This window comes from Tarenaya hassleriana, unplaced genomic scaffold, assembly GCF_000463585.1.
Source record: "Tarenaya hassleriana unplaced genomic scaffold, ASM46358v1 Cleome11, whole genome shotgun sequence".
In the NCBI taxonomy this organism is placed as follows: Eukaryota; Viridiplantae; Streptophyta; class Magnoliopsida; order Brassicales; family Cleomaceae; genus Tarenaya; species Tarenaya hassleriana.
The window spans coordinates 1,655,683-1,683,593 of NW_010961290.1; the positions used below are offsets into that span (position 1 = coordinate 1,655,683).

Genomic DNA, 27,911 nt, shown 5'->3' on the forward strand with positions numbered 1-27,911 from the left:
GCTGGTTCTCTTGGCCACCATAAAATGGAAGAGCTCTCGCCACCATAAAATTTTATTTATTATAAAAAGCAGTATATATTTATTTAAATATGATAACTGTCATGTGGATATTTATTAAAATATCATGAACCTTATGTTATATCTAATTGATAAATAAAACAACTATGCATTGAATCAACTCAATAACAAGCATCAATTCTCACAAGTAAAGCACATACATGTATGTAGGTTAAGGCTAACATTGTTGAATCAGGCATCTAACAAAAGTAACGACGGCAAGACGCTCATCCACACAAACCCTAAAACGCTGAATCCTCATAAACCCTAAAAAGACGCCATCGAAATCCCAAATAACCACGAGACATCTCACCGACTGAAGGTTCCGGCCGGATCGAGCTGGTTACACAGAGTGAGATACGTGAGATACAAGACTCGATCTTTAGCCCCGGTCCGATGATTCTGGGTCTTATAGCAGAAATACTTGAGTTGTTCCAATGTACAGCATCCCAGCATTTGCCCTAACAGCAGAAACAGCCAATTTATATCCTCTTTCTTCTGACTTATCACCGGTTTCATCCCAGTTTCGCAGGTCTCGCAAGTCGGAAGCCGAGGATTCATCCACAAGCTCGGTGCTCGGTCACGTAATTCCTCCTTGTTCTCAGCTATGTACCTGGAAATTTCTACAAACTTTTCCTTGAGATTGTATTCCACAGTGACTATCTTCTCGCACCGTTTGCATTGGACTTGCCCCGATATCACGTTTATTTTCTTGGATATCAAGTCGCTCAAGCTGTGCACCGTGAACGGGCTTGTGGTGGCCCACTGGTATGGCGCCGTCACAATCTCCTTGTCCCCGGCTACTTCCTCCGGCACAGCTGCAGCCGCATGGGTTGATCTACGACGCATCTGATGAGCCCCGGTCCCAGCCGGACGTCCCGGCCCACGTCTGGTTGCAGGAACGATCACCGGCTGGGGTGCAAGCTGAGGGGCGATGATCACCGGATAAGATATACGGGGATCGGACGGGACCACCGGCGGCGGATATGACGGCTGAGCCGCTGTGGCCACGTTCCAAGGGTTAGTGATGGGCCGGGAAGTGAATTGATGGACGTTAGCCGGTGGCATTGGGAGAGGCGGTCGGTCACCGGTTGTATGGATGGTAAAGCGGGAGCGGAGGCTCGTCTTGCCGGAGCAAGGGACAAAGAGAGATCCAAGCAGGCATCTTTGGGGCTACCGCTGTCCATTTCTCCGGAGACGGAGAGGAAGAAATGGAATCTTTTATTTTTCCTGATCTCTACGTGACGATGGAATGTTTGTTTGGGGGTCAAGGGATAAAGAAGATAAAGAAGATCATGTGAGATCTTCAGGTTTGTTTGAGAGTTGATATGCTCAGATGCCCTTTATTGTATTTTATTTTATTTTGCTCCAAATTATTGTTATAACTCTTTGTATTCTACGGTGTATATGATAGAAGATGTAGAGTATATTCGTAATCAAACCTTATACGCGACTTTTCTGGTAAATATGTAAATTATTATACATTAAAAAAAAACTTAAGTACCGAAGTACACCTTGTTTGAATTTCTGGTCATCACTTGATTAAATAGAGTTTGTTAATTTTATCTTCTAAAACAATAATTTAATATAATTTTAACATGATAATATACAAATAACTGGATAAACCTTTGAGATATTATCATAATTAATACATATATCGTTATTTGTTTATTTAAGCTTAATTATATCAAAATTCATCTCAAATCAAGCTCGTAAATCTTAACAAACCCTATATAAGATTTAAATGATTTTACACTCTTGGAAATTTTGTATCCAAAGACGACAAAAAAAAACATGAGAAGCTTCTTGTTCGTGATATTTTTTCTTATTGGTCTCCAAAATTTTCTCTTTGTTCAATCACGTTCTGTTCGTAAAAACAGTTTCAATGTTCTTCATCATGGAGCAGTCGGTGATGGAATCCACGACGATACCAAGGTTTGATCGATTATTCATCTTATTCCCTTTAACAAATTTTGAATTACTGAAAGTGAAATACGAATATAAAATGGAAATATATGTATTAGTTTGGATTTTGATGTGACAATTTAAACAAATCGAGCTATTTTTGAAGTATTTAATGGAATTTGGAAAATTAGTCTAACTATGTTTTAGGGTTTATAGTTCACAATGAACGAATTTGATATAGTTTGAGTTTTGTCTTGGCACAACGCTCCCTTAGCTGTATGTATGTACGTACGTATGTATGCATGCATGCATGTATATATGTATGTATGTATGTATGTATGTATGTATGTATGTATGTATGTATGTATGTATGTATGTATGTATGTATGTATGTATGTATGTATGTATGTATGTATGTATGTATGTATGTATGTATGTATGTATGTATGTATGTATGTATGTATGTATGTATGTATGTATGTATGTATGTATGTATGTATGACGTGAACATGCAACAATGTCAATGTGTGTTTAGGCCTTCATGGATGCTTGGGAACACACATGCAATTACATGGGATCGAAATCAACCATGGAAATTCCCCGAGGAAAAACTTTTCTTCTACAACCCATAGAGTTCAATGGCCCTTGTAAATCCAAGAAGATCTTTTTCCGGGTATTTAATTAATTTCTAAAATATCTGTGTTTTATACACACACGTTGTATTTAATTGATTATATATTTAATTGTGTACAATATATAATCGATAATGTTTTACAGATAGATGGAGACCTCACTGCTCCGAAGCTTCCGCATAAATGGAGATGCGAAAATCATAAATGCGACAAGTGGATTGGATTTGGCCATCTCAATGGACTTTATATCGACGGTCGTGGCACTCTTGATGGCCAAGGACGAAAATGGTGGTCTCTCAATTGCAAACATGATAAAATTGTAAGCCCCTTTTTGTAATTTACTCATAATCTTCTGTTGTCCCTCTTATTCTATCTTTTTTCCAAGAAATGCCCCGTACGTTTCTATTTTGTTCATCTAAGTCCCTAACATTTTCCCTTTGTGTTTATCCGCGGGATTCATCCACAGGCCTGCCAGAGAAGACCAAGGGTATTGTAAAACCCAACACATTGACGAATAATCATCTTTATGCATCGATATAACGTTCATGATCGTTTTTCTGAAAATTGAATTGATCTTTATATATATGTATAGGGCATCATTATAGCGCATTCGAATAATGTGCATGTAAGTAACGTAAACGTCAAGGACAGTCCGAATTTCCAAATGTCGTTCGAGAGCTCGAGGTGGGTTTACGTCAAGGATATCACCATAACTGCAGACGGTGATAGCCCTAACACCGACGGGATTCACCTCCAACGCTCTCAAAACGTGTTCATCTCCGATTCAGTTATCCAAACAGGTAGGTAGATCTTATATGATTTTGCACCCCCTTTAGTTTTTTTTGAGCTAATAATAAAGTTAATTAAGTCTATTCTAAAATGTTATTAAACTATGTTATATATGCAGGTGATGATTGTATTTCTATAGGTGATGGATCGAAGCACGTTAACATTAGCAAAATCTCATGTGGTCCGGGACATGGAATAAGGTCTTTACTTGTATCTTACTATCATTTCACAATTTGTTATATATATATATATATATATATATAATTAAGATCATTACCCAATTTAACTTATATATATACACTAATTTGTTTTCATTTGCACAAAATTAGCATCGGGAGCCTAGGGCGAAATGGAAACAAAGAAGCAGTTGAATCTGTTTATGTCCGAGACTCGACTTTCAGAAGCACAACTAATGGAGTTAGGATCAAGACATGGCAGGTACGTAGGCACACCGTCGATTTTCTATGCATATATACCTAGCCCCTTGTAATTATCAAATATATTTATGATTTTTTTTTTTTTGGTTTAGGGAGGAAAAGGGCACGTTCGAAATGTTGTTTTTGAACACATTACGTTTCACGAATCAAGTCGGCCCATCATCATCGACCAATATTATTGCCCTCATTCCCACTGCAAAAACCATGTGAGTATATATTATCTATACATATACCTTATAAGAATATTTAGAGATTAGGGGTTATAACTAACGCATATTGTTGATGCGAATGTATACGCAGACGTCGGCAGTGAGAATAAGCGACATCACGTACAGACACATACACGGGACATCGGACGAGAAGGCCTCGGTGCAGTTGCTGTGCAGCGAAACGGTGCCGTGCAGAAACATATACATGTCCGACATTAACTTATACACGACACGTAAGGAGAATGACAGATCGTCTCGTGACGATCATGGCTCTTTATCAGAGTGCATAAACGCTAGAGGGTTATCTAATGGTATCGTGAGGCCACGAGTGCCTTGTCTCCGTGCCGAGAGGCATTAGCCCAAAGCCGTTTTTATTATTATTATTTATTTATTTTGTTTTTTTAATTTGGGTTTATTTGCATATTTGTTAGTTTTTTTGGTTTTCTACGGGAATATATATATATTTTTTTTATCGTTTCTATTGTTTTCTTTGAATTTATCTTTTTTTTTAATCTCGGCATTATTATGAATAGCAACTTACGTTTTTGTAAACATTTTGAGATACGAACCGAAATGTTATTGAAAATTTACCAAAAATAAAAAAATATTATTCAAAATATAAGCTTTTCATACAATTTAAATGGCAGCAATATGTGATTTAATTATTCCTAGGACTAATATGATACCATTATAATCGTTTTTATTTTATGATAGAATGATTAGTTTTTTTATAATCAGAACTGATCATATTGATCCACCCTATATGTATATGTTTTTCTTCAATTAATTTGGTTTTTAAAAATTATGATTATTTAATATTCATATCAAATTCCATTATATATTATTAGATTTGATTTTGTATATGTAATTCAGTTATAAATTATTATGATGTTTTACAGGCTGAAAAAGTTTTGTGATAAATTTTAGAATGTTATCAAGATGAATTTTTACAGATGTTATCAACATGTCAAATATGTCTCCTTATGAAAACGACCAATTATCAGATTCATAATAAAAGATAAATTCTTTTTTTTTAAAATTCTTCCAAAAAGAAAGAATATATTGTCTATCTCTTATTCACCTGTAATTCCACCAAGTTAGTTGCCTACAGTTTATCAGTTAGGTGAACACCCAAAAAAACAAAAATTCCACGTGGCACTATTTACAAGAGTGTGTCACATAACAAAAGTTGTGTTCCTCTAGGTGTAACGATTGCACAACTCTCCCAAAGTCTATCCATACATATATATTATTTACATAAAATCATTATTATTTAATCGTAATTATTATTTGTAAAAAAAAGGATGCACTATTTTTTTATAACCAAATATAATTTAAATTTTGGAGAATCTTAAGCATTAAAGAAAAATGAAAACATCAGCACACTCGAAAAATTATAATATCTGAAAACTAATTCTATATAACATATCAAGTTTCAGTTAATTGTTTTTTATTGTTATTTTTTATTTTTATTTCTGTGTGGGGCCTTTTTCTGGCCCGAGCTGCCAATTGCTGACCACTTTGCCCCTCTCTCTCTCTCCTCTTCGCTATTGCTGCCCTTTCGGGGCTCTCACTGTCTGTGTCTCTCTCTCTAGCTCGCGCACGCAAAAAATTCCCCTTTTGACTAAAAGCTTTTCACAGCTAATTTCCATTTGATTTTGTTCTCTCCGTTCACTTAAATCTTTGGTTATCATCTGTTTTTCTCCAACAATTAGGCAGCTCATATCACTTCAACTTAAGTGGCTTGCTATTTGCCTGCATCAGTTCTCACCTGGATCTCTGTCTGTCTTCCATTATCTGTAGAATTCAGGGACAAAAGATCAAACTTTCTTGTGTAGACGAAGAGGGTTTTTTTTTTTTAAAAAAAAAATTCTTCCCCTGATCTTTCTATTGGTTTGTCTCGATCACCTTTATTTTTTTGTCTTCTGGGTCTGATTACGGGTGCATCTGTTTCTCTGTCTCATTTATGTTCTACGCAAATAATTGAGTATTGTTTGATTTGATGAGAGGGAGAGGGCTGTTTAAGGGGTAATCGTAGTGGGTTTTCGTTTGACCTTGTCTGTTTGGTGTTTTCTGCGTATAGGGTATGGTGATTTGATCAGTATTAGGGTTTTTTATCAGATGGGTACTGGGTCAGACTCTGTTAAAGTTGTGGAGAAATTGGGAGTGGAGACATCTGAAAAAAGGGAGAACTTGGATAATAGCAAGAATGATAAGAGGAAAGATTTGGATGAGAGGGAAAGTGGGTTTTGGTTCAGAATTAAGTTCATGTTTGGTTGCATCCCTTGTAGATCAAAAGTGGACAGTTCCATGAGTGCCATCACCATCACTGGTAATCTCCCTCTCTCTCTCTCTCTTCAAATATATACATGTTACTTAATTTGTATCTGTGTTTTTGTTTAGATGTCAAGGTTTTGCCTTTCCTTTTAAAGATTTTGACTTCTAGTTTCCCAAGTTAGTAGCTTTTAAGATGTTGGAGATTGAGAATTTGGTTTCCTTGGATGTAACATGGAATTGAACTCCAAACGGTAAATCATTGTGTGAAAGATTTTTATGTTTCTGGGTCAGTAGGCTTTCATATGTTCCAATTGGTTACTTGATTCAATATAGATGACCATTAGTCAATGTTGAGATCCCGTTTGATCATCCACTGGAAATTTCTTGCCATGCGGATTTTGGCCGAGTTTAACACCTCTTGTGCTAAATCTGAAGCTTCTTTCTCCTTCATAGTTAACATCTTCTTTATTGTGTTCCTTATTTTAATTGGAAACGAAGAACAGGAATTTGCGGGTAGAATTCTGTGATTAGGCGGTTTACATTCATGGAGTCAGTGATATATAGTTTTCTTACTGAGCCAATGTGAGATGTTATTTTGCCCATAGTATTTACACAGTCGCAGGTTAGAGTTTGTTCTAGCTATGCATTTCAACTAGTGTGCGCATATGGGATGTGACTATCATGATAGTTTTCTCTTGTGATTATTGATTACTAACTTGGGATTAAGGCGATGTTGTTGTTGTTGTTGTTGTATGATTATTGATTACTCATTCTTTTTTTTAATTCAAAGTAGCAGAAAGTAAACCTGCTAATGAGAAACAAAAAGATCAACCAGCTCCCTCTACGCCGAATAGCAATGCAGAGAGCACTTCTTCGACGCCTCTAATCAGCGGGGAACTGAAGGTTTCTTCTGAACTAAGGAAGTTCATGTTTAACGACCTCAAGTTAGCCACTAGGAATTTCAGACCAGAGTCTCTTCTCGGTGAGGGTGGCTTTGGTTGTGTCTTTAAAGGATGGATAGAAGAGAATGGAACTGCCCCTGTCAAGCCCGGTACCGGTCTTACAGTGGCTGTCAAAACGCTGAACCCAGATGGGCTTCAAGGTCACAAGGAGTGGCTTGTATGATCAACCTCTATCTCTTATTTTCGGAAATTTCTATGTTTTTACTATGGGTTACAATCTCATATTGCTTCCATTTCTTTTGATAGGCTGAGATTAACTTTCTAGGAAACCTTGTCCACCGCCATCTAGTTAAATTGGTTGGTTATTGCATTGAAGATGATCAGAGGCTCTTGGTCTATGAGTTTATGCCTCGAGGAAGTTTAGAGAATCACCTCTTCCGGAGTATGTGAACGATGAACTCACGCACACTTTGTCTTTCTCTGGACTTGTACCAATTCCTAGATGGTTTAATTGCAAGCGTTCTTTATGATTTAGGAACACTGCCACTTCCTTGGGCTGTCAGAATGAAGATAGCACTTGGTGCGGCCAAAGGTCTTGCCTTTCTTCACGAGGAGGCAGAGAAGCCAGTCATATATCGCGATTTCAAGACTTCGAATATCTTGTTAGATGCGGTATGCAAGTCGAATTTCAACAAGCTGCAAGCTTTTTTCCCCGCTTCTTACACACCCCTTATTTTAAAAACGGTGTTCCTGTTTCAGGACTATAATGCGAAGCTTTCAGATTTCGGTCTTGCGAAAGATGCTCCCGACGAGGGTAAATCCCACGTATCAACCCGGGTCATGGGAACTTATGGTTATGCTGCCCCCGAGTATGTTATGACTGGTAAGGAGGCATCATTTCCTTTTTTCGTTACTGCATTATTGCATTCTTACTTGACTAGATATGCCAAATTGGGAAAAGAAATGATCTTTCAGGTTCTGAAATGGTTTTATATACCAATCTTGTATATACTATGATCAGTGAAACTTAGCTTCCTAAACATGATATGTTTCTTCTCGTGTTGAATGGTTTAATAGTTGTGTCATTGGACTAAAGAAACTTTCTTTCGGTATCAGGGCATCTGACATCCAAGAGTGACGTATACAGCTTCGGAGTAGTTTTACTCGAAATACTAACCGGGAGAAGATCCATGGATAAAAATCGCCCAAACGGGGAACAAAACTTGGTTGAATGGGCGAGACCACATCTCTTAGACAAGAAAAGGTTCTACCGGTTATTAGATCCTCGGTTAGAGGGCCACTTCTCAATCAAAGGTGCCCAGAAGGCTACACAACTCGCTTCACAATGCCTTAGCCGAGACTCGAAAGCTAGACCCAAGATGAGCGAAGTCGTCGAAGCCCTGAAGCCTCTACCGGGTCTTAAAGACTTTGCCAGCTCTTCTCATTCGTTCCAAACCATGCAGCCCATGTCCAAGAATGGGTTCAGAACACAAGGAGGAGGGTTTGTGTCGAGAAATGGACAACCTTTGAGGAGCTTGTCCAGCCTAAACGTTCCTCAGGCATCACCTTATAGAAATTCTCATCAGTCACCAAAGCCCAAGGGGAATGAACAATGACTCCTCCCCATATTTTCATTATGTAACAGATGTGTTTCTGATCAAGAGCATCCAGTTCAGTGGATCGGCTGACAAGCTTTATCATTGGGAGACTCATCCTTCCTGTTTCATAGTTGCTTCTGAATCAAAGACAGCTCGGGTGGATGGGATGTTTACTCAGGTATTTTGTAACTGCCCCCGGAAAACTGCAGCTCTTGTGTTCTGAGAAGCATAGCTCGAAGAAGACGATGGTTTGAGAATATTGAAGTTGAGCAAACCGGGCAATATCTCGCCATAGAAGCTGAAAGAATGATGTTTGTTTTGTGAAATTTCATGTGTAGAGTGTAAAGTTTGACAGAATGTATAGTTCCTTGAAGAAAAACCATTTGACTATGCATCTTGGTTTTGTTCGGTTTGGTTCGGTTCAGTTTGGTTTGCTTGTTAGGAGTTGTTTGAAATAGTATAGATGAAAACCATGTCATGTTTTATACCAAACACGCCATTGCTAATCCGTTTCGGTCAATGGATTTTGTTGGAATCAAAAGCGTAACGCTTAGAAGAACCAACGCCAAACCGGACCAAATAAATAACCGGAAGAGTATCAGATCGGACCGGAAATCGTGTTCGGTTATGTTGAGTCCTGAAACACGACGTCGTTTTAACTGCACTTATGTCTCGTCTTCGTTGCGGCCAGTGTTGGAAGTTTCAGTTCTTCGCAAAACCCCTCCAATGAGTTCTCTGTACAGGGCCTCTAAAACCCTAAAATCAACGAGACAGGCGTTTTCCGTGTTCTATAACTCATCGAAATTGAACCTATTTTCCTTGAGATTTCAGCGTGTCCCGTTACTTTCAAGATTGAGCGACCTTCGTTGTTTCGGATTGGACCAAGCTTTTGGCTTCAGCTCCGATTCCCGCCAAAATGCCCGAGAAACCGCCATTGATTTGACCCAGTATTCTTCGGAGAAGATCCGCAATTTCTCGATTATTGCTCATGTGGATCATGGGAAGTCGACTTTGGCTGATCGTCTCCTGGAGCTCACTGGCACCATCAAGAAAGGCCATGGACAGCCCCAGTACCTCGACAAATTGCAGGTATTTCAAGATTTGATTTCCACTAGATGCGATGTTTTCCGAAATGGGTCTAGGGTAATGTTTAACAAAGCAAAAAATTTCGGATTTTAAGCGAGTGCTGTTTGATTCCAATTATTAGACGGCACTATGAATAACTTAGCTCTTATTCATAATTTTCAGCAGAAAAATCTACTCTTGAGATTCTGCAGAAGTACTCAATTTTGAATCCGTTTGCTTTGTTGTGGTGTGAAACTAAGTAGAAGTTGATGTTGTTTAGGTAGAGAGGGAGAGAGGAATCACTGTGAAAGCTCAGACAGCTACTATGTTCTTTGAACACAAACTGGAAGATCATGAAGCAACTGGTTTTCTCCTGAACTTAATCGATACCCCGGGTCACGTGGATTTTAGCTACGAGGTCTCGAGATCGTTATCAGCCTGCCAAGGAGCTCTTCTTGTCGTTGATGCAGCTCAAGGTGTCCAAGCACAGACAGTAGCCAACTTCTATTTAGCCTTTGAATCTAACCTCACGGTCATACCCATCATAAACAAAATTGATCAACCAACAGCTGACCCGGAACGTGTAAAATCTCAACTAAAATCGATGTTTGACCTCAGCCCGAGTGACGTCCTTTTAGTGTCTGCTAAAACAGGGCAGGGGCTTGAACAAGTCCTTCCTGCGGTGATACAACGGCTACCTCCCCCTCCCGGAATCAGTGCCTCACCTCTACGGATGCTTTTGTTCGATTCCTTTTATAACGAGTATAAGGGTGTCGTCTGCTATGTTGCTGTTGTTGATGGAATGCTGAGTAAAGGGGATAAGGTCTCATTTGCTGCAACAGGACAATCGTATGAAGTATTAGATGTCGGGATTATGTATCCTGAACTTACTTCTACTGGAGTGCTTCTTACAGGACAAGTAGGTTATATAGTGACAGGCATGCGATCCACAAAAGATGCACGTATCGGAGACACGATATACAGAACAAAAACCACTGTCGAGCCGCTTCCAGGTACTATTGTCGTGTGCTATTATTATTCTACTAGGAGCGGATCTCCATTTCTTTGTTGGTATGGTAGAGCTCTTTAAGATCTTATTGGACAAGCAAGAAATTTGATAGCTTTTCGACAAGGTGTTTAACATTTTTAATTTTCTGAAATGTAGGTTTCAAGCCGGTGAGGCATATGGTGTTCTCGGGCGTGTATCCGGCAGATGGGTCAGATTTTGAAGCACTTAACCATGCCATAGAGAAACTTACGTGCAATGATGCAAGCGTCTCTGTGACTAAGGAAACGAGTACAGCTCTGGGGATGGGATTCAGGTGCGGTTTCCTGGGGTTGCTTCACATGGACGTGTTCCATCAGCGGCTCGAGCAAGAATATGGGACTCATGTAATTTCCACCATCCCCACGGTCCCATACATCTTCGAGTACTCAGATGGAAGCAAGTTACAAGTGCAGAATCCAGCTGCATTGCCCTCGAACTCCAAGCAACGGGTAACTGCTTCTTGGGAGCCAACTGTGATAGCCACAATCATCCTTCCGAGCGAGTACGTAGGAGCTGTGATCAACCTCTGCTCCGACCGAAGAGGGCAGCAACTGGAGTACACATTCATAGATTCTCAGCGAGTTTTCATGAAATACCAGCTACCCTTGAGAGAAATAGTGGTGGATTTCTACGATGAGTTGAAGAGCATAACTTCGGGTTACGCCTCGTTTGACTACGAGGATGCGGAGTATCAGGAATCGGAGCTGGTGAAGCTGGACATCCTCTTGAACGGGCAGCCGGTTGATGCGTTGGCCACCATCGTACACAACCAGAAAGCGTACAGAGTGGGGCGTGAACTGGTGGAGAAGCTGAAGAACTTCATAGAGAGGCAGATGTTCGAGGTGGTCATACAGGCTGCGGTCGGGTCAAAGGTGATAGCGAGGGAGACGGTATCGGCGATGAGGAAGAACGTTCTGGCGAAGTGCTATGGAGGGGATGTCACCCGGAAAAAGAAGCTTCTGGAGAAGCAGAAAGAAGGGAAGAAGAGGATGAAACGAGTTGGTTCAGTGGATATCCCGCAAGAAGCATTTCAACAGATACTCAAAGTGTCTTGAAAACAACCGCTGTTTGTGGGAAACAGCAAAAAGCCTGGGACTTTGGTGAACAGGTGCACAATTTTCACACAAGAATATTGGTGGAGGATTCCTAGTTTTATTTGATTTGTACAATAGCATTGCTGGTCGATTCTAAATAAATTTTGGATTCAATTAAAGCGTTGTTATTGTATTCGATGGTTTTTTAATGTTTTTTTTTATGGCAAAAAAGGGAAACAAATATTTATTAGAAATGAAAAAAAATTATGAAAAATCAGTGGAGATGCGGGGTATCGATCCCCGTACCTCTCGCATGCTAAGCGAGCGCTCTACCATCTGAGCTACATCCCCTCGATGTAATAACAATTAAAACCAAATTGTAATCACCGGTTCAATCATGTCAATCCATATCAAGGGTAAGATCGTAATTTACGTTCTTTGTGCAATTACAAACAAATCTCAGCTTCAATTTTATTCTGCGTCGCATCTGAATCATATTCATCGGAGAGGAGCATTTGATCTCTGGCTTCGATTTCTCGTCTTCAGATCTCTCCGACAATCTCTGAGATCTGAAAATCTGTAATTTCGTCTGACGGGGAAGAATAAGAATTAGAAGATGTACGGATTCGAGGCTTTGACGTTCAACATCCATGGCGGTTACTTGGAAGCGATCGTGAGGGGCCACCGCGCCGGACTCCTCACCGCCGCCGATTACAACAATCTGTGCCAGTGCGAAACCCTGGATGACATCAAGATGCATCTCTCCGCCACCAAATACGGTCCTTACCTCCAAAACGGTGAGTTTTCCTCGATCTCTCTGTCTAAACGGATATTGTGTCGAATTCAGTGTCAATTTTGTTGGAGTCGCTGATCTCTGTTTAATTTCCTTTTGTCGTATTCGGGTTCTGGGTTTTAGGCATTCTAATTTGTCAAAAACCTCTATTTTGAAGTGGGACTTCGCGAATACACCCCGAGTTATGTAAAATTGGCGATTTTCAGTTGCAGTTTGATATGTAATGTTAGTCATTTGGTGAAACGGATCTGAAAATCTGGTGTTTAGACGGGAAGAACTAAAATCTCCCCTAGAACTTGGTGCGATCGGAGTTTTGTTCGGTTTTCACACGGTGTTGCTAGTTTTCTCTCTCAAGTCTTCACTAATCGGTAATGGAGTCTTACGCCCTGCACGGATGGAAATTACTGGATTGGCATATGATCCTTTCATCCACATGTTTGATCATTGATATCTTTTACTTGGGATCTCAGTTCTGTCAAATTTTTGTCTGCATAGTTGGATTTTTTTATGAGTTCTGATTCATTTTTCGTATTTACGAAGACAATGCCTTGCAAAAAAAAATGTTCTTTATATATTCTAAAGCTGTTCTTTGCTTGCCTGCAGAACCTTCTCCCCTGCATACCACAACAATCGTGGAAAAGTGCACCCTTAAATTGGTTGATGATTATAAGCATATGCTGTGCCAAGCGACCGAGCCTTTGTCAACCTTCCTAGAGTACATCAGGTGAGTTAGCTATTGCTGTTTCTTGAATAATATGGTGTTTTTAGATCACTTCTGTCGGTTGTTTTTTCCTGCGAGGGCATACATATGTGTTGTCCAAAGAAGTCTTAAGGGTTTTGAGCCTAGGATTTAGCCCTTTTAAAGTGTGTCAGGGTAGAACAGATCAGTTCAAAAGTTTTACTTTCTGAAGTTCCATCTTAGAATACTTACAATGAATTTGAGCAGTTAGTCAGTTCAGCATGTTGAGTGGCGGGATTTTGGTGACAATCTTGTAAGTTGAATGAAAGATTATGTTTTTAGCTTGCTTATTTCCTGAATTCTGTTCAGTATATGATCTAACATTACAAGAGGTTGGCCTTTAAGATACTGAATTTTTATTCTATAATACTGTAATACAGATATGGTCACATGATTGACAATGTCGTACTGATTGTGACCGGAACGCTGCATGAGAGAGATGTTCAGGAGCTGCTAGAGAAATGCCACCCTTTAGGCATGTTTGACAGGTATCAGCATTGACCGTTTTGCATCTTCAATATCTCCTCTCCTAGCTCCCTAGATACTTTTTTTTAAATCTTCTCTGTAATATTTTTTCCCTCATGCCTTTTCTGTTTCCAGTATTGCTACACTAGCAGTTGCTCAAAACATGCGGGAGCTCTACAGATTGGTGCTTGTGGACACTCCTTTGGCTCCATACTTTTCTGAATGCTTAACGTCAGAGGTACGTGGTTGAAGTATTTAATGTTTCACTTGACGTTTACAAATTTTTGCCATTGTTTTCTTATAGTTGAATACATCGATCCATTATGACCATAGTTTTCTTTGAAGCTCACCTGCCTGGTCTAGCCTTCCTACTATATGGTATTCATATCCATTCTGTTGACTTTGTAGGATTTGGATGACATGAACATAGAGATTATGAGGAACACCCTCTACAAGGCATACCTTGAGGATTTTTACAAGTTCTGCCAGGTGACTCCTAAGTCATAGCCCATTGTGACAAGATATGAAGATTTCCTCTACTTTCTCACCTGTGTTTGCTTGGGTTTCCAAAACAGAAACTTGGTGGTGCAACAGCAGAGATCATGTCTGACCTTTTGGCCTTTGAAGCTGACAGAAGGGCCGTGAATATAACCATCAACAGGTAATACTGGCAGAACACTTTCTACTTTCCTGATGCATGACAAGACAACATGTGATATTGTCACTATTACTTTTCTTTCTTTATGCCTCTCGGCACTTAAAAGGCTTCTTTTTGTCTTTTATGCAGTATTGGCACTGAGCTCACAAGAGAAGACCGAAAGAAACTGTACTCTAACTTTGGTCTCCTGTAAGATCTCTAATTGTCTTGTAGTCTTCGTTTGTACAGTTGCATATCTTTCAACATCAGTCAATATCACCGTTGTTTGGTTTTGCTGTTACAGCTATCCATATGGTCATGAGGAGCTTGCAGTCTGTGAGGATCTAGATCAGGTTAATATACGAGCTTATATCTTGTGATATATATAATATATTACGTTTCAAAAATACCCTTTTGATTGAGCTCATGCTCTACTGTGTTTAGGTTCGTGGTGTTATGGAGAAATACCCTCCGTATCAAGCCATTTTCTCCAAGTTATCCTATGGAGAGAGCCAGATGCTGGACAAGGCATTTTATGAAGAAGAGGTCAGAAGGCTATGCCTAGCCTTCGAGCAACAGGTTTGTTTTTTCGCTTCAATGAACCAGATAAGCTATGTATTTCCCAGCAGTTCTATTTAGTTGAACTTGAAACTTAGTCATCTTCGTTCTAAGAGGTCGGGTTTAGTTCACGGAGCAAAACCTGCCTTTTAGGATTGAAACAGTTGCTAAAGTTGATGTCTTGTTAGCTGCTATAAAATGTTGAGGAGGATGCTTTCTTGATCATGAATTGACAATTTTAAAACAAGAAATGATTCTCTATTGCAATGTCAGTTAACTAAACTGGTTGTTTGCATAACAAAACCCGAGTTTTTTTGCAGTTCCATTACGCGGTGTTCTTTGCGTACATGAGGTTGAGGGAGCAAGAGATCAGGAACTTGATGTGGATATCTGAGTGTGTGGCCCAGAACCAGAAGTCCAGGATCCATGACAGTGTTGTCTTCATCTTCTGATTCTGAATATGGAGAAAACATATGAGAAATCTGTAATGTTTTCCTGTTGGAGTATGAATCCTTTTGGTTTGAGCAGTTCTGCTGCTGTAACATCTTTGCTCACACATACTTTCACTTTGGTCTGAGCGAGTGTTTGTATTCATTGAGAAGCCTCCGCCCCAATAAGAAGAATCTCCATATTCGTTTGTCTCTTTGTTTGTTCTTTGCCATTTTGCTTGGTTCTTGTAATAATAAATAAACTCTTGTAATTTTTCATTTTCTATTTTCATATTTTGAACCTTTGAAAAATTAGATGCATGTGATTTTGAAGGTTTATTATCTAAAGTTTGATCTGAAAAAATTACAAAAAACAAATAATCATTTCATCCATAAAATGGCAAATAATATTAATTCACAGAAAAAAAATAAACGGTTATAAATAAAAGATATGCGTAGTTACTGTGTTACTTACTGGTGGTGCGGATCAAAATGACAATCCCTATTTTCTCCCCCAATTTGACATTTTGACTAGATCGAGAGTCCTCTCCCCTTCTCTCTCTCTCCCCATGATTCCCCACCGCACCCCCACAGGTCGCGGCGGCGGAGCTTTCGCCGCCGCCTCCGTGGTCGCCCTTCTGCTTCTTCTCTCCCCTGCTGCATGCTCAGCCCCGATCCCAGGGCTCGACTCCTTCTTGACCCAGCAATTCCATGTCGACCCGAAAGCATCCAACGACTCCTTCGGATCTCTTCCGTCCTCTCTCAAGCGATCTCTCTCTTCTTCTTCCTCTCCTCTTCACTTGCCCTCTCTCTTGCAGTCTCTCCTCTCTCTCTCAGTCTCTGTCTCTCTCCACGTCCGTTTCGTCGGCGACTCCTTCCCTTCCTCCGCCGCTTCCACCTTCTCATCCTTTCTCTCAGCTGCCGTCTCCGACGACAACTTCCATGTCATCTCACCCTCTCCGGATTCCGCCTCTAACCACCGTCTCACCGTCTCTCACTCTCTCCACCTCGACGCCTCCCTCTCGCCTCCTTCTCTCTCTTCCCGCCTCGACGCGACCCTCAAAACCCTGATCGCCGGAACCACCTCCTCCCTCCGATCTCAGCTCCTCTCCGTTCCGTACGGCCCGATCGATGAGATCGTGAGGCACGAGTATGAAAAGGAGAAGCATGGTGATGGCGGCGTCTACATTTACTTGATCTCGCTGGGGTCTCAGTCCAAACCCTACGCGTACAGCTACACCGATGGAGATTCGTCTCCTGGGTTCACGAAATGCTCGGGGAGCATCTGGACCGGGAAAGAGCGTTATCTCTGGATTGATCTCTCTGCAGGACCTGTGGATTATGGACCGGCGTTGTCCGGCGATGGGGTTCTGCCGAGAGGTGAATTCCACCCACTCGCGGCCTTCCATGGCCGTCCCAAGTCGCAGAAGGCTCTGCTCGCGGACCTGGCATCGCTTGTGTACAATGCGTATCAGGTACTGATCGTTCCTTCTTTGAGAATACCGGTGTACTTCGAGGATTCGTTGGTAGTTCAGTTTGTTCATATATATGGAACGGAGCATAAGGATCCGAGTGGCTTAGATTGGGAGTTTGTGAAGAGAACGTTCATGGATGAAGTTAACAATGGTGGGTTGTTGCTAGGCGAACAGAAATTGAGCTTCAAAAGCTATTCTGTGAATTACAGAGAATGCCCGCTTTGTTCCTTTGCTGTGTCACGCGCTACTAACTCATATACGTCTAGGTTCTTGTTCGATAACTACACCTTGATTGTGAACGAGTATTTGGATTCGAAGCATATGCATCGGACCTTGTCTGAATCAGCAGAAGAGCTTAAGAGAGTTGCAGGGATTCATGAGGAAGAGGGTTTTGCAAGGGTTTTACCTGTTTATGTGTTTGATCTAGACATCAACATGCCTTTGCTGATCGATAGGTATCATCAATCTGTTGCTTTCAGAGACATGGTCATAGCCGTTAGAACGAGAGGGATGCAGACAGTGAGTGACTACACCTGCAATGGCCGACATGTGTTTGTACATACAAGGGACTTAGAACGACCTCTTGTCGGTTCTATACTTCAGAGCATGTGGGGTGTATCTCCGACCCATCTGACATGGAGCCCGAGGCATAACTCAACTCTGGTAGACTACACTTGGAGTGTCGGCCAGACACCCTTTGGGCCATTCTCCGATGTTTCGTCCTTATCCTTTGTTCAGAAGGACGCAGCTAAGAGAAACATTCTTCTGACATCGTTGAATGCCACTATCTCTAGCGCCATCGACATTCTTGATTCGGTCATGGCTCATGGAGGAGACAGGAACCTTCTGAGACAGAACCGGAACACAGAGTTCATCCAAAGGTGGAGTCTTTTCAAGTACAAACTGGAGAAAACGGTTTCTGCTCTGTCACACTTTGATTTCGAGATGGCATTGTTCTATTTGAGATCATTGGATCACGACTTGTACTCCATGCATTCTATTGTGTACATGGCGTCACAAGAGATAGAAGCGAGCTTGAACTGTTTCAAGGACCCACCATTCCCATGGGGACCGGTAACAGTGTCTGGGTTAGGGTTAATGGCTCTGGTTTACGTCTACTCGAGAAGAGATAAGCTCTTCAGGAGCAAAAGGAAACAGTTCTGAAGTGTTGGCAAGGGGAGAGGATGAAGACTGGTGCATTGGTTATATGTTTGGTATCGGGCTGATATAACTTGTACTATGCGCTTTCCTCATTTTGTAACGTTGAAACCAAAAGATTTTCCGGTTTTATTGGTTATCTTTTTATTAAATTAGACACAAAAGCCATGAGGATCTTGAATGTGGATGCAATGTTCTGGTTTGTAGGTTATTTAAAAGGAACTTGCTTATGCGCTAATAAAACCCGAGGTTATTTCCTCTCAAAAGGTTCATTGCAGTTTTTGGAGATAAATTAAAAAATGAATTAAATTTAAAATACTGAGAGCTAAATTATAGGAGTGGGCTTTTGATTTGGTTATTTATAGACTGATAATGATAATGTAATTGAATCGAATTTGACATAATTATCAGATATTGTTGTGAAATTGAATTTGAACTGAATATAAATATAATTGAAAAATTCCTATTTTTTTTTAAAAATTATATATTTATTGTTAAAAATCGAATCCAACTGAATTGGACATAAAAGCCTGAAGGATATAAACAATTTAAACGTAACCGGATGAAACCAAGACCAGAAACGAAATATGATATATCCACCTCTATGTAAATATAAATTGGCAAAACATTTTCCTAAATTTTGTTCAGAATTTTTGATTAAAATAAAATAGGAATTGTTACACCGCCACAGGCATCAACCATCAAGGGCTCGTATATATTTCGCGCTCAGAAGCTGCAAGACCATATTCCGCATTTTCACCTCTACACGCTCACAGAGGCACGCGAAGGGCTCTTCGATCCTCCTTTGCCTTCGGTTTTTCTCCAGTCTCTCTCATCGGCGATTTGGTTTCTTCGGTCGGAGCCATGACCGACGGCCATCTCTTCAACAACATCTCTCTTGGCGGTCGCGGAGGCACGGTGCGTCATCTCACTCTCCATCTTCCCTCTCTCTCTCACTCTCGTCTTTCGATTGTAGTTCAGTTTCTCGCTCATTTCGCTTGTTTCGAAACCCTAGTTTCTTGAAATCGACGCCGTCTTCGTTGTCTTGAACTTTGGATTGTTTACTGTTGTTTCGGAAACCCTAATTTTTTTATAGATAGCCCATGGATTTGGGAAATCTAACTTTTTTCTGAGAAAAATATATTTGAGAATGGTTTTGTCGACGAAATTTTCAGAATAAGAGAAGGTCTGGCGTTTTTAATGATTCCCCTTTCAAATGTTGATTCATGAACCATAGACTCCGTCCACTTCTATTTGCCAATTTAGAACATTGAACAGAAGGGCAATGGTTTTTGGGACTTGTTGGAGACTAGTGCTTATTTGGTTGCCATTTGGTTCTGCAGAACCCTGGACAGCTTAAGATTTACTCTGGAGGTATTTTATGGAAGAAGCAAGGAGGTGGTAAGGCTGTGGAAGTCGATAAATCTGATATTGTAGATGTCAACTGGATGAAGGTTCCGAGGACAAATCAGTTGGGTGTTAAAACCAAAGATGGGTTGTACTATAAGTTTGTTGGATTTAGGGATCAGGATGTTGCAAGTTTGACCAACTTTTTCCAGAACACATGTGGGATAACGCCTGAAGAGAAACAACTATCTGTCAGTGGTCGCAATTGGGGAGAAGTGGATTTAAATGGCAATGCACTGACATTTATGGTAGGAGGAAAGCAAGCGTTTGAAGTTTCCCTAGCTGATGTTTCACAGACTCAGCTTCAAGGGAAAAATGATGTCATCCTGGAGTTTCATGTTGATGATACCGCCGGTGCCAATGAAAAAGACTCTTTGATGGAGATAAGTTTCCACATTCCCAATTCCAACACGCAGTTTGTTGGTGACGAAAATCGCCCCCCTGCTCAAGTCTTTCGTGACAAAATCTTGTCTATGGCTGATGTTGCTCCTGGAGCTGAAGAAGCTGTTGTTACATTCGAAAGTATTGGAATTCTCACACCCAGGTACAGATCTTGGCTTTGATCCTCTTTTAGCTATAAGTTCATCATTTCTTCAGTTGTTCTACTATGGTGGTTGATCTTCTTAACAACTTGTATTCTTACAGGGGTCGGTACAATGTGGAACTTCACCTTTCATTTTTACGTCTGCAAGGTCAAGCTAATGACTTCAAAATCCAATACAGCAGTGTTGTCCGGCTGTTTTTACTTCCAAAGGTAATTCTACTTATTTGTACCTCTTGTTGTTTTACTGATGCTAGCATTTTAAGGGCAATTAATTCATCATAATGGGTGAATATTCTCATTTAGTGGATCTCTTCTTATCGATGTTGTGCTTGAGCAGTCAAACCAGCCGCACACATTTGTTGTTATTTCTCTTGATCCACCAATCAGGAAAGGTCAAACATTGTACCCTCATATCGTGATGCAGGTAAAAGTCCACTTATTCCTTCCGGTTCTCTTGAGTTATTGTGCTCCTTTTCCTTTGGCCTTTTTCTTTTGATAGATTTTACTGATCTGTTTTGCTTACCTTTCCAGTTTGAAACTGACTTTGTTGTCCAAAGCAAACTATCAATTAGTGATGATCTTTTGAATGCGAAGTATAAGGACAAGTTGGAGCCGAGCTATAAGGTATATGTCCGTAGTCTGCTCCCAAATTATTACTCATTAGTGAAATTTTTGTGCTAAGAGTATATGTTTGGGTCAGGGCCTCATCCATGAAGTATTCACTACAGTACTGCGTGGGTTATCCACTGCAAAGGTTACAAAACCTGGGAAGTTCCGCAGTGCCCAGGATGGGTATGCTGTGAAATCATCTCTCAAAGCAGAAGATGGTGTCCTCTATCCACTTGAGAAGGGCTTCTTCTTTTTACCTAAACCTCCAACGCTTATACTTCATGATGAGGTATATCTTCTGATATGTTACCTGATCGTGACTCGGCTAAGTTTTGATGATTGAATGGTTTGTTTAACCCATTTATTTGTTATTTATTAGATTGACTATGTGGAGTTTGAAAGGCATGCTGCCGGTGGATCAAACATGCATTACTTTGATCTTCTTATAAGACTGAAAACTGAGCAAGAACATCTGTTCCGGAATATTCAGAGGAATGAGTATCACAATCTTTTCGACTTCATGAGGTCAGCTCTAGCATTTTGTGGATTTGTGTTTGAACTTTTGAAGTTACCAAGAATGCATCTTAATAGTAGGAGTGAATAAATATCATCTCTTGCAGCTCTAAGGGATTGAAGATTATGAACCTTGGAGGTGCGGGAACTGCAGATGGTGTGGCTGCTGTTCTTCGGGACGACGATGATGATGCAGTCGATCCTCATCTTGAGCGTATCAAGAACCAAGCTGCCGATGAGAGTGATGAGGAGGCATGTGCTTTGTCCGACTAAATCAGTTTGAAATTTGATAATATAGCAAGTTCCTAAAAAATCAATCTTTTAAATTAATGCAGGATGAAGACTTTGTGGCAGAGGGAGGGGATGATGGTGGTTCACCGACCGATGATTCTGAGGAGGGAGAATCAGATGCTAGTGACAGAGAAGGAGAGAAGGAGGCAAGCTGTTTTCGCATATGCTTAAGCCCAATGATTTCGGAGGAGGAACTATTTGGTTGATACGTTGTTTATTCGTGAACTCATTTTTTCAGAAATCTAGCAAGAAGGAAACAAAGAAAGAGGCAGCATCTTCGTCCAAAGGGTTGCCACCTAAGAAGAAGCCAAGAGAAGGAGGGGAAGACAGTGGGAAGAAGAAGAAGCAGAAGAAGAAGAAAGATCCAAATGCTCCAAAGAGAGCAATGTCTGGGTTCATGTTCTTCTCTCAGATGGAAAGAGAGGTGAAGAGAGTTTTCATCTAATGTTATTTAATTTTGGAAGCTTTTACATAGTTGGGGGCAGTCATGGGATAAATGCAAAGTGATGGATTTCTCTGTTAAACATGAAATGATGCCAGAACATAAAGAAGAGCCACCCGGGAATAGCGTTTGGAGAGGTGGGGAAGGTGCTCGGAGACAAGTGGAGGCAGATGTCAGGTAACAAATCTCTCTCTCTATCTCTATATATATAGATATATGTATATATATCATAGTGTGTATGTGTATGTGTATGTGACAACAGCGGAGGAAAGAGAGCCGTATGAAGCAAAGGCAAGAGCAGACAAGAAGCGGTACAAAGATGAGATAAGTGGGTACAAAAACCCTCAGCCTATGAACATCGATGACTCTGGCAACGACTCTGACAGCCACTGATCGGTAATATCTAATATTCCACAGTGCCCTTCACTTTTTAGACTTTGAAGCCGCCCTGTTCAACAACACAACAAAAACGCAGGGTTCACCTTTGGGTGCATCCTTGTTTGTGTCCTTAGCTCATGTATGTTGAAATTTGACATTCGATCTTTCAGACGCATATAAATTAGAAAGGTTTTTATAGTTATGAAATGGGTTTTCGAGGTTCAACTTATGAGAGATTTTGTCTGACAGTCTTTTGGATGAGTTGTAGATTCCAAAAAAAAAAAAATAACAAGGGTGGGTGTGGGTGGGGTATTCGAATTTTTAGGTGCCCAGTATTGGTCTTGTCCTTTGCCTTTAGGTTACATGGTCGAAGTATTTCAGTTTCATGAATGTGGTCACCTCTCGAATGGTATTTATTAACCAAAATTTAAGCTGGGAACATCTTTTACATTCCTCAGTGTTACAAAATTCGTAAAAAAATTGAACAAATAGAAAACGTCAGGGAAAAAAAGAACGAGAAATAATGTACATAACTTCCAGGGACGTGAAAAAGAAGACGACTTGAGTCGTCTGTGACATCACCTGAGAAGCAATAAGGCGAAGCCAACCAGAACCCTCTGATCCTGTCTCTGTCCGGACACTAATCAAGTTCCGAGAGTCTTGGAGCAGATTCAACATGGCTTGCCGGCGAAGCAATGAAGGGAACCAGCGTACCTCGTCAGCATCGAAGCCGCCATTCCATGCTTGGCTCTGATTATGTCTTGTCTGGTGAACTTGTGCTTGAAGTTTGGATCTCCAGATTCCACGAAGTAGGCTCCGTTCATGAACACGTCCATCTCCGATTGCCACGTCCACCTTTTCCACTCCGATGGCTGCGCGTAATCTCTCTTCGTCACCTGATCATGGAGGTTGCAGAGGAAAATAAGACCCCCTCAGATCGTGTTTCTTGGGTCTAAAGAAACAATCTTTGCATCGCTAATCGCAGACCAAACCTGATCATTACAACATCTGCTAACCAATCCACCACAACCATCTCAATTTCAGATTTCAAAATCAAGATCTCAAAACGAGATCAATCTTGAATCATGGAGGTTGCAGAAGTAAAGGAGCCCAGAATCCATGAGATTCAAGATCTTGTTTCTTGGGTCCAAAGAAACAATCTTTAGATTGTTAGTCGCAGATTAAACCTGATCACACAGGTTTCTGAAGCAGAGACCGAGTGAAATATACAGAAAGCCATTACCTGTTTGGCCCAGGAGATGTGAGGAGGAGCGATGAAACGGTTGCCTTGGCTGAGGATGGTAGGGTGTTGGCTCCCACCGATGGCATACATTTCCCAGTGAGTGTAGTCATTGTTCACGACATGGACGAATCCCCATCTGCACCTCGGCATCCTCTGCACCAATCCTTTCCCGAAATGGTTATAAGCTATCGTCACTTGCATTATCGAATCCCCCGAGAATTGATCGCTCGCTCCCAACAATATCACCTGCCAGGAAAAAGAAAACCTCGGATCTCCATGAACAAGAAGCTGGTGAGAGTAACTTTTAGAGAGTTAAGGGTTTCTGGCTTTACATCGTTGTGATGTGTGAAGTGACAGTTAGATATGGTGATGGCTGTAGATCCTTGTATAACGTCGATCAGCCCATCTTGACACCTCGACATCGAGAGATGATCCAACCAAACGTTCGATGACCCGAAAACCGAAATCCCATCTCCGTCAGCCTGAGTTCTGATCCCGATATGGTCGACGGAGTCTCTGATCATACCTCCATTGCTAGTAACAATGTGATGAATATGCAGTCCATGTATGATCACGTTCTGAGCAAACTGTATCGTGATTCCGGCCCCGAACGCGATATGAACGTTCGCTCCTCGAGCATCGATCGTCTTGTTGCTTGTGATCATGAGCTCCTGCTTCAGCCTTATGTGCATGCTCCTTGCAAAGATTATCCACAAGGGTACCTTCTGGATCACCGCATGTCTAATTGTTCCAGGTTTGGGGTTCTGCATATCGTCGTCCGAGGGGTCGGTGACTTTGTAGAACTTTCCGGAAAATCCTCCGGTGGTCTTGTGGCCGAAGCCTCGGACGCAGGAGACGAGCCTCTTCCGGTTTTGGGCCCAATCGGCTTGGCAGCGCCAGCATTTGTCCACAGGGTTAGTTGCCTTGCATGGCCCTGCAATCTTCTTCCAGTTTCCCCTTCCTCTTAGGCTTCTTCTTGTGGATGTTGTGTTCTTGTTCGGTCTGTATCCTCCCTTTATACTTATCGTAGCATTTCTGCATTATGCATAGATATGTAACATTACATATAGGTTTCGTTAGACAACTAAATTACAGCCTGACATCGTCGATAATCATGCAACTATCTATCAGATTTCTCGGGAAAAAAAACCCTAAATCCATGTGATTAGCGTATAAACACAAGAACAAAAACAAAATGAGAAAGAACGTTATTACTGGTGAGAGGGATCGTTGTGATCGAATTTCTTGACGGTTTGGTCGAATTCTGGATCGTAGGCCCTGAGAGCTTGTTCTTGAGCTTCTGCTTCTTGCTTTCTCAGGTAATCATCGTACTCTCCGATTTTGCCTCTCAAGTTTGGAATCTGAGAGACAAAACATACGAGGAACACATAACACGCAATCATCTTCGTCTTCTCCATAATTTCTTTCTCTTTTTGTAAATTTTTCTTTGTACAAATTCTGTTTTCTTCTTGTTTGGATCCCTGAATATTTTTTATTTTTTATTTTTTATTTTTTTTTGGGTTCGAATCAAAAGCCAGAGCAATGGAGATTGCTAAGCTTCCAACATAGCTGAGCTTGTTGGAGTTTTTTTTTATTATTATTATGAAAAATATACAAAGAAGGGTTGCTTCTGACGCAAGGAAAGAGTATAAATAGGGGGGTCACCATATCCTTGGTAAACGGTTGACAGTTACAATTTAAAATTAGACCAATGATTTTGGGGTTTGTGGTAAAAAAAAAAAAACATTATCCCAATTCGGTAGAAAATATATAACCTCGCTTAATTACCATTATGAATTAGGTCAACTTATAATTCGAATCACATTGAATATGTATGAACATTTTCTAGAATCGGGTCCATACTCTGGGTACCAAAGACAACAATTTAAATGGAATTTAATATTCAATTTAAAATCTTTTTAGATGTGTCAATATATATGATTAGGTTAAGATATTTTGGAATATCCGATCGCATTACCGAATTCGAGTCTTTGGATAACGGATTAAAAACCCCAAATCTGATTTTTTGTGCAACTATACATACTATTAAGAGACATGGATTTTTTTTTTTACTAATAACATAATTTTCTTTAATTTCGCTAAAAAAACATAATTTTCTTTAAAAAAAGATATCTCTTGCCTGTAGCATAATTTTCATGCATTTCTTATTTTCTATAGTCATGCAATATATATATATTTTTTTTTGTGAAAAATACAAACGTCCCGGTTAATAAAAAAGGCAAAGTTGTGGTATGTATGCGATTCGCCTACGTTCAGTTATAAATTAAAGAGTTTTAAAGGTAATCATAACCATTTGTTAACTCAGTTAAGCCCTCTTGAATTGTATATATTTATTCTTCTTGACCCATCAGTAAGACTATAACAGTGTGAGACCAATTAATAATGGCCGGTTTGATTTAGTTTCATCCGCTGAAATGCATATTTCCCGGTTATTTATCCGGTTTAGGTTTCTTTTGTTGGTTGCAACTAAATATATCGTTCACATTAATTAATTTATTTATTTTTATAACATATCATGATCTATAGCTGTATTAATATCATCTTAGGTCAAGTTTCACATTTTCTCTCGTGTATATATATATAAACCAACAAGGAGAATAAAACCATAGAGAATATATAGGGACGTAGACATCGGTATATGCGATAATGCAATATATTATTCATTAGGGTAATAGGAATATTGCATCGAAAAGGTTACATATTTAATGTTAAATAATCGCTCGGCATTTCCCTTCCTTATTAGAGAAAAAAAAATAAATAAAAAAAATAATAGATTAACTCATGGCTCATTCGTCTGTTGTTTGAGAGTTTAAGCCTTCAACCCAACCAAATGCTTCAAGTACGGACGGTTCAGTGACCTGAATCCATCTTCGCTGGCCAACACTGACCTCCTCTGGTGATGAGCCTTCTTCTTCTTCTTCCCGTGCACGTCCACCTTCCCCGAGGCCGAGGCTGAGGCCGAGAATTCAGCTTTACCTCCCGCCCCGAACCCCGGAATCAAGCCTCCGAACCCGGGAATCAAGCCTCCCAACTGGCCTCCGAATCCGAAATGGCCTGAGATACGGAGAAATATTCGAGAAGATTAATCAAATATCGATCGTAGTGTCTCTATATATATATGACAATATTACTGAAACTCTGTATGTGTATATATATACCTCCGACGGCGACGTGCTTCTTGGCGGCAATCTCGACAGCGGAGTCGATGTAACCGTTGAAGCACTTCTTGAAAGATCCCAAGACAGCGGTGAACTCCTTCTGCTCTCGGACAGAGAGCTTGGCTCCGGCCTTGAACTGATGCCTGGCAGAGATCTCGATGATCTTAGAGGGGATGACGTGGAATCCGTGGATCATGCCGTCGTAGTTCTTCCTCAGGCTGATAGATGCCTTGCCTTGCGCACCGAATCCCATCTGGATGGCCATAAGGGCGTGGCTCATGGCGGCAAACTTAGCCTTCCATATGAGAGAGGCCGGCCCGCTCAGGGCGAAAGCAAAGTCCCCGCGCTTGGAGAAGCTGGAGAGGAAGGAGTTGTAGCCCTTGCAGACGGAGAATATCGACCCCAGCTCGGGGAACTTCATCGCGGAACTCGCCTTGAACTCTATCATCTTCGAAATCTCGAAGAAGGGGACGGTCTTGAGCTGTTCCACGGTGCAGGGAGGAGAGTACTTGGCCTTGACGGGCTTCTCGTGGGCGAAGGCGGAGGCCACGGCAAGGGCGAAGGTTAGAGAGAACAACAGAGAAATCCTTGCCATGGTTGAATTGGTGGGGGGAACTATTGAAACGAAAAGGGTAAAAAAACCAACTATAGGAATACAAGAAAAGATATGAAGGGATTGCGAATTGGTACGTAGGGTTTGGAGCCCTTTATATAAGTTTTTTCATGCGCCTAATAATAGTAAACTCTGCAGGGGACCAAGAGAGATTGATGGACGTCCGTTTATTCATTGTACTCAGATTTTGGAATCAGTCAGGACCGGTTTGAACGGCTATCTGTTAAAAAATGGAACCCATATTTAGAGAATTTTTGTTTGGCAATATTTATTTTATTTTAAATTTGGTATATTATATTATATCATATTATACGGTGTATATATATGTAAGATCTTGTAGCTAAGCTTATATGATGGTAGCAAGTACACAAGTTTATATTCATGTGTGAATGTCGTACCATAATTTCTTACTATGTGTATATATATATATATTCGTTTGCATGTTTAACAGCTTTATATATACATGTTTAATTTGTGTAGAATTTA

The 27,911-nt window shown here is 40.6% G+C and overlaps 9 protein-coding genes and 1 non-coding gene across 13 annotated transcripts; 6 read left to right on the forward strand and 4 right to left on the reverse strand.

The window, feature by feature from the left end:
- Positions 1-229: 229 nt before the first annotated feature.
- LOC104805442 lies at positions 230-1,139 on the reverse strand. Its single transcript, XM_010530010.2, has one exon. The coding sequence runs from the start codon at positions 1,123-1,125 to the stop codon at positions 367-369; it is 759 nt and encodes a 252-aa protein (XP_010528312.1). The 5' UTR covers positions 1,126-1,139; the 3' UTR covers positions 230-366.
- Positions 1,140-1,848: 709 nt separating this feature from the next.
- LOC104805443 (probable polygalacturonase At1g80170) lies at positions 1,849-4,404 on the forward strand. The gene is made up of 9 exons (XM_010530011.2): positions 1,849-1,992; positions 2,498-2,635; positions 2,740-2,913; positions 3,061-3,081; positions 3,187-3,394; positions 3,502-3,583; positions 3,713-3,821; positions 3,913-4,026; positions 4,121-4,404. Exons 1-9 carry the CDS (start codon positions 1,852-1,854, stop codon positions 4,385-4,387), a joined length of 1,254 nt encoding a protein of 417 aa, XP_010528313.2. The 5' UTR covers positions 1,849-1,851; the 3' UTR covers positions 4,388-4,404.
- Positions 4,405-5,598: 1,194 nt separating this feature from the next.
- On the forward strand, positions 5,599-9,219 carry LOC104805444 (probable receptor-like protein kinase At5g15080). 4 transcript variants are annotated; one of them, XM_010530013.1, is made up of 7 exons: positions 5,599-5,922; positions 6,113-6,361; positions 7,097-7,425; positions 7,515-7,650; positions 7,744-7,880; positions 7,968-8,091; positions 8,325-9,219. In XM_010530013.1, exons 2-7 carry the CDS (start codon positions 6,151-6,153, stop codon positions 8,822-8,824), a joined length of 1,437 nt encoding a protein of 478 aa, XP_010528315.1. In that variant the 5' UTR covers positions 5,599-5,922; positions 6,113-6,150; the 3' UTR covers positions 8,825-9,219. The 4 variants fall into 4 exon arrangements, with proteins under 4 accessions (XP_010528315.1, XP_010528314.1, XP_010528316.1 ...); XM_010530012.2 differs by having other exon boundaries at positions 5,599-6,361; XM_010530014.1 differs by having other exon boundaries at positions 5,600-6,361; positions 7,100-7,425.
- A 264-nt stretch (positions 9,220-9,483) lies between these two features.
- LOC104805446 (translation factor GUF1 homolog, mitochondrial) lies at positions 9,484-12,168 on the forward strand. Its single transcript, XM_010530016.2, has 3 exons — positions 9,484-9,895; positions 10,152-10,884; positions 11,037-12,168. The coding sequence occupies exons 1-3, from the start codon at positions 9,533-9,535 to the stop codon at positions 11,972-11,974; spliced, it is 2,034 nt and encodes a 677-aa protein (XP_010528318.1). The 5' UTR covers positions 9,484-9,532; the 3' UTR covers positions 11,975-12,168.
- Positions 12,169-12,231: 63 nt separating this feature from the next.
- TRNAA-AGC lies at positions 12,232-12,304 on the reverse strand. The gene has a single exon. It is a non-coding gene; the product is annotated as a tRNA-Ala (tRNA).
- Positions 12,305-12,423: 119 nt separating this feature from the next.
- On the forward strand, positions 12,424-15,852 carry LOC104805447 (V-type proton ATPase subunit d2). Its single transcript, XM_010530017.2, has 10 exons — positions 12,424-12,750; positions 13,350-13,470; positions 13,866-13,973; positions 14,086-14,188; positions 14,359-14,439; positions 14,526-14,611; positions 14,738-14,797; positions 14,892-14,940; positions 15,032-15,166; positions 15,466-15,852. The coding sequence occupies exons 1-10, from the start codon at positions 12,570-12,572 to the stop codon at positions 15,595-15,597; spliced, it is 1,056 nt and encodes a 351-aa protein (XP_010528319.1). The 5' UTR covers positions 12,424-12,569; the 3' UTR covers positions 15,598-15,852.
- Positions 15,853-16,072: 220 nt separating this feature from the next.
- On the forward strand, positions 16,073-18,380 carry LOC104805448. The gene has a single exon (XM_010530018.2). The coding sequence runs from the start codon at positions 16,143-16,145 to the stop codon at positions 18,210-18,212; it is 2,070 nt and encodes a 689-aa protein (XP_010528320.1). The 5' UTR covers positions 16,073-16,142; the 3' UTR covers positions 18,213-18,380.
- Positions 18,381-18,922: 542 nt separating this feature from the next.
- LOC104805449 (FACT complex subunit SSRP1) lies at positions 18,923-22,619 on the forward strand. The gene is made up of 12 exons (XM_010530020.1): positions 18,923-19,124; positions 19,550-20,157; positions 20,259-20,367; positions 20,495-20,581; positions 20,689-20,781; positions 20,858-21,055; positions 21,146-21,291; positions 21,387-21,531; positions 21,615-21,716; positions 21,809-21,994; positions 22,111-22,189; positions 22,275-22,619. Exons 1-12 carry the CDS (start codon positions 19,071-19,073, stop codon positions 22,403-22,405), a joined length of 1,938 nt encoding a protein of 645 aa, XP_010528322.1. The 5' UTR covers positions 18,923-19,070; the 3' UTR covers positions 22,406-22,619.
- A 163-nt stretch (positions 22,620-22,782) lies between these two features.
- Positions 22,783-25,228, reverse strand: LOC104805450 (probable pectate lyase 19). The gene is made up of 4 exons (XM_010530021.1): positions 24,849-25,228; positions 23,966-24,668; positions 23,634-23,879; positions 22,783-23,286 (listed from the first exon to the last, which is right to left on the reverse strand). Exons 1-4 carry the CDS (start codon positions 25,049-25,051, stop codon positions 23,062-23,064), a joined length of 1,377 nt encoding a protein of 458 aa, XP_010528323.1. The 5' UTR covers positions 25,052-25,228; the 3' UTR covers positions 22,783-23,061.
- A 1,063-nt stretch (positions 25,229-26,291) lies between these two features.
- On the reverse strand, positions 26,292-27,486 carry LOC104805451. The gene is made up of 2 exons (XM_010530022.1): positions 26,813-27,486; positions 26,292-26,708 (listed from the first exon to the last, which is right to left on the reverse strand). Exons 1-2 carry the CDS (start codon positions 27,405-27,407, stop codon positions 26,464-26,466), a joined length of 840 nt encoding a protein of 279 aa, XP_010528324.1. The 5' UTR covers positions 27,408-27,486; the 3' UTR covers positions 26,292-26,463.
- Positions 27,487-27,911: the final 425 nt, after the last annotated feature.